General features: G+C 30.3%; 1 protein-coding gene across 1 annotated transcript; it reads right to left on the bottom strand.

The window, feature by feature from the left end:
- Positions 1–459: 459 nt before the first annotated feature.
- On the bottom strand, positions 460–8,300 carry LOC145563779 (multicopper oxidase LPR1-like). Its single transcript, XM_081624204.1, has 6 exons — positions 7,915–8,300; positions 5,164–5,704; positions 4,092–4,427; positions 2,175–2,755; positions 916–1,017; positions 460–821 (listed from the first exon to the last, which is right to left on the bottom strand). The coding sequence occupies exons 1-5, from the start codon at positions 8,110–8,112 to the stop codon at positions 964–966; spliced, it is 1,710 nt and encodes a 569-aa protein (XP_081480330.1). The 5' UTR covers positions 8,113–8,300; the 3' UTR covers positions 460–821; positions 916–963.
- Between the last annotated feature and the right edge of the window lie 241 nt (positions 8,301–8,541).

Here is an 8,541-nt window from a genome sequence, read left to right as displayed (position 1 = left end):
TTTGACTTGATAAGGAAAACAATCAATTGTAATAAACAATCAAGTTTAGGATTTTTCACAATATTACCCCCAAAAAAATAATGAGAAAATCTTCATGGTAAAAGAGGGTTTATTTGGGTCCTTCATTAGCAACGAAGATAAACATATTGTGTAGGCCCTGTTCACTTCACCTTAAAAAATAATATTAAGTAAAAATAATTTCAGTTCAGTTAAAATAAGTTCATTTCAGTAAAATTAATTTTAGTTCAATAAAAATTAGTTCAATTCAGTAAAATTCAGTTTTCTTAAAGAAGAATTATAATAGAAAATCAGTAAAAAAATAATTTCAGTTCATCAAAAAAATTTCAGTTCAGTAAAATTAATTTAAGTTCAGTAAAAATAATTTTAGTTCAGCAAATATAATTTTATTTCAATAAAAATAATTTCAGTTAGCAAAAATAAGGTGAAATAAATGCAGCCTTACTCACTAATAGAACAAAAATAGTTTACTCGCTATGACAAGCATAAGAAAACTCTTTGAACTATTGTTTCACATTAATAGATCTAGCTAGTATAAGAAATTAACAACTAGTTAAGTATATTTTTCATTATACTTATATTTTATTTGTCTCACTCACATTAAAGTCACCCCTTGAAGAATTTGACAATTCTTTATTTGATTTACACTAACTTAACTAAGCATCTTGCAATTGTACACAAACCCTTGTATGGAAATTTGCCATTCAACATCATACTTGTACATTCAACTTTGACTTGGTTCAAAGAAGACATGCATAGTTGATGATTTGGGGGCCATTTTGATTTATGACCAAGTAATTTTCCTGCAAATCCCAGATATTAAGGGTCAGCATTCATTGAACATAATACAAATTAAAGAAAACAAATAATGAAATGTTTGAAAATTTTAGCTTGTACCTCTGTTAAACTGTAATAAAAATGAGATCTCAGGTCGTCCTCCAAATTCTAATTTACCAACTTAAACGGCCTCATCATGACGTTGTCTTCATGATCTAGTATCTGCAAGTTGTAAAGCCATTTAATTTGAGTTAATTGTAATTTCATATAAAGAGCATTTCGTTATGCAAAATATTATATTATCCCCGTTCCTGAATATCAGGCTAATTGACACATTTGACAATGTATACATGCATTTCCTTATAAGTATATGCACTTTTTATTTGCAAACAGATAATTGATATACGTAAATTAAAGTATACTCTATAAAAATGAAACTTCTAAATTGAAACTAATCCAACAGAGTATTACACAATAAGTTTGATTTATATATAAGAAAATGTGATCAAGTTAATGTACGAATAGTGTGCAGTAAATATCAATTTGTTGTAATATTTAGAAAGTAAATTTTAATTTTTACCACCAAAAAATAGCCCGATATTAATTGGCTTTTATCGCCTACTTTTTTTTTTAATCATTTTACTACCGCAAAAAAGCTAAAAATTACTTTTTACCACCTATCGTCAATAACATTTCGTTAAATCTAACGGAATTAAAACAAAATCTTTGATTTTTGTACTAAAAACATGGTTTCTTGATGTAATGGAGGTCATTAAGACCCTAAGAGACCTAATTTAAGGTCGAAATTGACAAAAAATTATCGAAAGTGCCTTGTTTTGCGAGCGAGGTACTTTCAGTAAGAAAAAGAAGCATTTTTGTTACTTTTTTGTCAATTTCGACCACAAATTGGATCCTTTAGTAGGGCAAAATGACCCCAAAACCTTTAGAGACCATGTGCTTGACACAAAAATCAAATAACAAAAATTAAACCATTAAATTTAACGGGTTTTTTGATAGCCGGTGGTGAAAACCAATTTTTAGATTTTTTTTTTCTTTTTTTTTTTTGTTGTTGTTGTTGTGGTGGTGGTAAAGTAAAATAAAATAAAGAGGAGGTGATAAGAGTCAATTTTGTTTTTTTATTTATTTTGGTAAAAATCAAATAACCATTTAGAAATGTGGATAGAACTTGTATGCATGATTCTATGCATAAAATGAAAAGATAGGTGCAATTTTACGAAGTCAACATGAGCCAAAAGCACAAACAATAAACTACAGACACATCACACATGTTAACTTGCCTAACATAGTTAAGCTAACTAAATTTACGTTGTATGTTTAATACGAGTATTATGTAAGATAATAGGGATAAGAATACGTACATGACAATGATAGACGTAACCAGGCTCCTTGGTAGCATCAAAGGGGTAGGATACGTTAGAATGTATGTAAGAAAATCTCACATATATCTTGGTCATATACCCTGGCTTCATTTTGTACACATTCTTCCAACCTCTTTCATGCCTTGGAACAGCTTTTTTCTTACCTCGTGCATGTTTGTGTACGTTACACTTCTCTGCATTGTTCTTTTTTACCATACAATCTTGAAACTTGTCAAAATCCAACAATTTTGTTTGCTCCAACGCCTTAAATAACCCGAAATGGACGTGTAGCGGGTGATTGTCCTCTGTTAGATTGATAACGTACCACACCTCACTAGACCCGACCTTAGGGAATTCAGTCACTGGAGCGTCGAATGATAGACCATTGATGAAGAGATGGGTGGGTTCATCGGATGGACTTGTGTACTCGTACATGGCAATGTAGCGCGTTTTCAAAGCAGTTGATAAATATGGTGACGGGTACTTGACTAGCCTTTTTGGTACGTGGCTTGGGTCATTTACATGGAGATCTTTGATGATGAATTTCATCACCTTGCTGTTTACATCATTTACAGGATCCCCTATGTAATGAAAACACAATTCTAGTAAATTAAAGATCATTTTCCCTTATAAAATTGAGGCATTGTGACCAATTTGACTAGCCTTATACATAGAAAACAAGCCATATACCCTTATCTAATGTTTTGTTCATAATCTTTTGTTATGCCAATGTTACAACCGGCTTTGAACTGTTTATGCAAAATGTATAGTTTCTCTAAATAGTGAGATAAAAATAAATAAAATAAAATAAAATAAAAAATTATCTTCTTTTACCTTTGAAAAAATGAGAAAACTGTATAGACAATGATATAGACAGAATTCAATTTCAAATCTTAAATACCAACTTTAAAACTTTAATCAATTATACTAGTTAGTAAATTCTAAAAACACCACGAAAATATAAAATGATTACAGGTCGTATATATAGTACCCACTAAACAAATATGACGGGTCTATCAACTAATGTACCAAAATACATTCAAATCTAATGGTTTTCCAGCAGTTAGCTTAATTCCAAAATGGCCCCATTAAGCCATGCTAATCGACCCATTACTTGTTGTTTGTTGCGTGCATGCCACTAGGCACTAAGTATATCTATGACCAAATATTAATCCATTTTCAGGGTGGCTTTTTTGTTCGGTCAAATAGTTATTATTGTAACTTTGTAAGATGTAATCATGTAAAGTTATGAAGCTGACTAAGTTGCTTAGTAAAAGACTAAAGTTGTGGAAAAAACTAATCCGAGTTGTCAAATTATTATTATCACTTTTTATATTATTCTATTTAGAATTAGTTGTCATATTATTTCAATTTAATCTAATATTGTGACAAATAATAAATGACTTCACAAGTATTGTCTATTATAATTATGTTAAATTAATAGAGCATTCAATTTTTATGAGATTTGAAAACTTCACACATGCTTAGACATCATGCTAAATTTTCAACTCATCCAAAAAATAACTTCATACAAGTCAGACATCATGTTAAATGGAGTATATAGTTTTCATAAGAGGGATGAATGAGATTTGAACATCACATACATAAATAATTGATAGAAGTACCAAGTGCTTAAGAATATTTATGGTAATATATACCATAATTATTCTTAAGCACTTTGTGTCTTTTCATAACCAATGTTAGGTTAATCATGATTAACAAAACCAATTAGGCCTCTAAGCACTTAACTTAGTCGCCCATTAACAAAATTAATCAATACTTTACCATGAAAACCACACGAAACTTTCAACAAAAGTATGTTAGTAGTAGAACATCCAATGTCCACTTTCAAGAACACTATTAGACTAATGAAGAAGATGCTGGAAAACACCAAAGAAAAACATACACAATAATTACCTGATGGAAAAGGATAAGCAGCATCATTAGCAAGCACAGCAACGCTTGATTTCGATTTCGAAAAGTCGATAACAACATCAGAAATCTCTGAGGGAGCCACAAGCTTAGTCTTACTCGTAGTGGGTCGATCTAGATAAGCTGAATCAGATCCTATATGAATGAATGGAAGATCATTGCTTAGGTAGAATCTGAAAAAACGAGCGTTGCTCGTGTTGATGATTCGAAACCTATATTTCCGACGTTGAACCACCATGTGCGGCCATGCTTTTCCGTTTACTACTATTACGTTTCCGAAATATTCTGGCTGCCATTGTGGGTGTATGTTTGGGTTGTTACCTGTTTAACAAATCATCCAACCTTAGCATTACAATAATAACCGAAGATAAATCTTTTATCCCACTTTTTGTGTACCATATATAAATATGATACTGTAAGTGACATTTATTTAATTTGGGAATTATTAACACTATGTACTATCCATATAATTTAAATTAATTGCAATTTTATTGCGATGCATTAATTAGAATATAACAACTAAATAATGGAGTAAATGGTTTGATGTACATATGAACATTTTGACTGGGCTTGCCCCTCTCTTGCACCAAAAAAAAATTGAACATTTTGATTGATAGAGAACATTGTACGGTAAGAGTCATTATATAAAAATAAATAAATAAATAAATGAAAATTATGCGCAAGAAATGCTTCTTTATTGTATAGTAAATCACTTACTTGCCTTACATTTGTATGGAAAACAAATATGACCTAAGAAATTTATTTATTTTAAGCAAGAAAACTTTTCTAGAAAAAACATTGTAACATTTTTTTCTTTCATGTGCCTTTCGGAATAAGTTACGACTTAAAAAAGGTAATTTGAGAATAATAGAAGAGACAAACCATGTTCAAGGACAACTAAAAACTCGTGCATTAGCACAAATAATCAAAAAATGACTCGCATAATTAAAATTTGCAAAAACTTATTTCGTGACAATAAAAAATACACGTTGTAATTCAAAAATTAAAATAAATGGAGGCAGTAATCGTGAAAATAAAAGTGCATGTGACGACTTACCAGTGGTATTCATGTAAAGGGATCCATTTCTATAGAAGTCTCTATCACAAACAACCAAAACCCTATCAAATTCATTTCCAGAAGGCAATTTAAGAGGATCCTCAACTTGTGGTTGTCGAATAATATAAGACCCAATTAATCCAGCCAAAAGATTAGCCCTAGTTAATCCCATTGCATGATCATGATACCACATATTTCCTGGTTGTTGTTGGTTATGATAATGGTACATTTTCTTAGTCCAACGAGGTCCATGGTCCTTAAACCCTTTGGTAAACCACGCGTGTCCATGACCATCACTCTCTGGCTCGTCGATCCCTCCATGGAGGTGCACCACCGTGGGAACCCCTTGGTGATCTTGTGGGATCGCGGTTGGTATGGTTGGGTCCCATGGAAGGATGTGCTTCTTAGGGAGATTATTTTCCCATGTTATGTAAGTGTCTACGCCGTGGAGGGCCTCAATTGTTGGCCCCGGAATTGTTGCCATCCTCTTGGAAGTACCATAGGCAAAAACCGGTGTTGGTGGAAGATCTCTATGAAATTTCTGAAAATCATGAAATAATATGTTACAATTAGCAATAGCATATTGTAATTTTTTCTTTCGCAATGATGCGTAATAACGTAACTATGTCACAATTTCATCACTATTCTTCTATAAGCCAATTTTTACAAGCTCTTTTAAAAGGTAATCATATATATTATTTAAAATTTGAAGTATACATCGCGTACATGTAAATTTAATTAATAAGTTAAACCGAACATAGTCTTAGTTCGTTACTAATTAATTTGCAAAGTCAGCAACATGTTACAAATACTAGAAAGTATTACGACACTCTAATCTTATGTGGATAGCGTAAAATTGTCGCCTTTTGCATGGCCCTCATGGACTATTGTAAACTAGACTTGTATTTTCCACGATATTATCATCAAGTCCAGCTTCATGTGGAACCCAATCTATTTTGTTTTATATGTTTGTACTACTATAGAATGAACTATGAACTACGATATCATCTCATAGAGGTGTCAAAATCACACCCAATTCAATTAGATTTAAAACTGATTTGAAAAATATTTAATTTAGATTTTTTAGTCATGTAAACACGATAATTTAGCAGGATTTAAATTTAAAATTATTAGACCCGATTCGACATGATCTCTCCAAATCCAATCCAGATATCCGAATTGACACCTCTATGAGATGATTTTGTTCTTAAACTCTCAAATTAAAGTATCATTTAAAAATTTATATCTATTGCTTACCTGCTTAATTAGCTATATAAATTTGCTTACAATCATAATGATGTACGGAGTAGTTAATAAATTGATACTTTGTCCATACAACGAAGCACTTTAAATTCATAATTTACTTGCACAAATTTCACCATATTGCTTATTTAAAGTAAGATAAGTTTGCTAAGATTTATGTGGCTTTGACCTTTGGCACAAATTTTTTTACTAAGGTAGTTAAACGTACTCTAAATTTTACGGAGTAATTTTAATTGGATGGAATACAAGAATTTACTCGTATCTTAATTATAATACTAAGCTATTCGCTACTCCGTTTAACTTTTCAACAAATTGTTACTTCAAAGTCGAAATCCTTTTAATTATACATGTTAGTAAGATTAAATATTATAACACACACCCAATATATAGGGCGAAGGTATATTGTTATATCGGACAAATCAATAAAAACAGAATTTTAGCATCATATGGTTGTGTGATATTGTCTAGTACTTGTACAATCACAATTTAGGTTGTAAGCTAACGGACATAAATTGATAGAAACAACAAAATCACTGACTACTAGGGTTCAAATAAAGACGTTACTTGATCAAGGCCAAAGCCCGTGAACACTCAACTATATCTATCTTAAAGATTATCAGCAAAAACAGGAATTATACCTCAAAGGACCAATAACATTTCAGCTTGTAACTACATACTAATTTAACTTCTGTTTGAATTCGAATCCTTCTGCTCTAATCTAAGAATATAGAGTTCATAGTTCTAGCTAGTTAGGTAACTTTATTATTTATATTTAAACTAAAAAAATTATTTAACTGAAAAGCAATGATTGACAACAGTTATATGTCCATTTCGAGTTTAATATAACAGTTTGACTAGCACACCCATCAATACACATATCTATTAATAGTTAAAAGTAATTAAAAAAAAAAAAGATATATTGAAAATATACTTGAGCTAAATAAGAAAATAACTTATATATTTACACAGTTACACTGAACATTATAAACCAATAAAAAAATTAAAAAATTAAAAAAAAACGATTAAAGTTAGATGTGTCAATAATGCAAAAATCAAGCTGTTGTATCTTATTTTACATTTTTTCCAATCTTCAGCAGAAGTTTGAAATTAAAATTTTTAGTGACATATCTTTTATCTAATTTCAGACATTATAATAAATAATTAAATAAATTAAAATACTACAACAGTCTCATATATATTATGTGACCCTCCTAATCCATATCAATTATCAACTAACCTTAATCTAATTTCTAGCTCACTGCATTAAAAAAAAAAAAAAAAAAAAAAAAAAAAAAAAAAAAAAAAAAAAAAAAAACTAGAAACAGAGCATACTAAAACAACAGGAACACACCTAATTATCTTAAACTAATATAAATCTCATTACATTTCACCATAATCAATGTCCAAAAATAGAATTTCAGATACAATAAAGAAAAACTTGATTAAAAACCATAATTAGTATAAAAGCAAGGGAGATTAAGAACTAACCCAATTCTTCTGGAACATGCCAATTTTCAAAGAAGTGGGAACAGCTTTACCATGAATAACTTCATACCCAAATAACTTGGGCATATCAGGAAGTTCATCAACAAATAACCTTAATTTATTGGTACTAATTAGATTCTGGGAGTTAACCCCTGTTCTAATTACTCCCAAAATTAGCAGAAAAATCACAAATTTAATCATTTTGACAGCTATTGTGAGAATTTTGTAGAGAAAGAAAAGATGGTTATGAATTTTAAGTGTTGAGAGAATTCAGAGAATATAAAGGGTAGTGGAAAATAGACAGAGTATTCCAGTATTTTGGACAGAAAGAATTAGGATCTTTTTTTAGAGGACTAAAAATAAATTTGAAGAAAATGCCAATTATTTTACTAAAAAGAAAGGGAGCTGCTGTGGACAGTCATACAACCATGCATTAAATTTGTGACTATACTCATTGGTCTACCTATCTTTTTACACTAGATTCCTATTATTAAATTTTTTGTTGTTTAATATGGGTTTTAATTAGAATTGTCAATGAAAAGGAGATTAGTTCACACCACCATTATTTAGGTTTGCTTGATTAAGTGTGTTTATCATTTGTTGCTAACTTGTGAAAAGAATATGGAAGGG

This window comes from Chenopodium album, chromosome 10 (assembly GCF_948465745.1).
Source record: "Chenopodium album chromosome 10, dcCheAlbu1.1, whole genome shotgun sequence".
NCBI classification, from domain to species: Eukaryota; Viridiplantae; Streptophyta; class Magnoliopsida; order Caryophyllales; family Amaranthaceae; genus Chenopodium; species Chenopodium album.
This window is presented reverse-complemented; position numbering and strand designations above follow the sequence as displayed.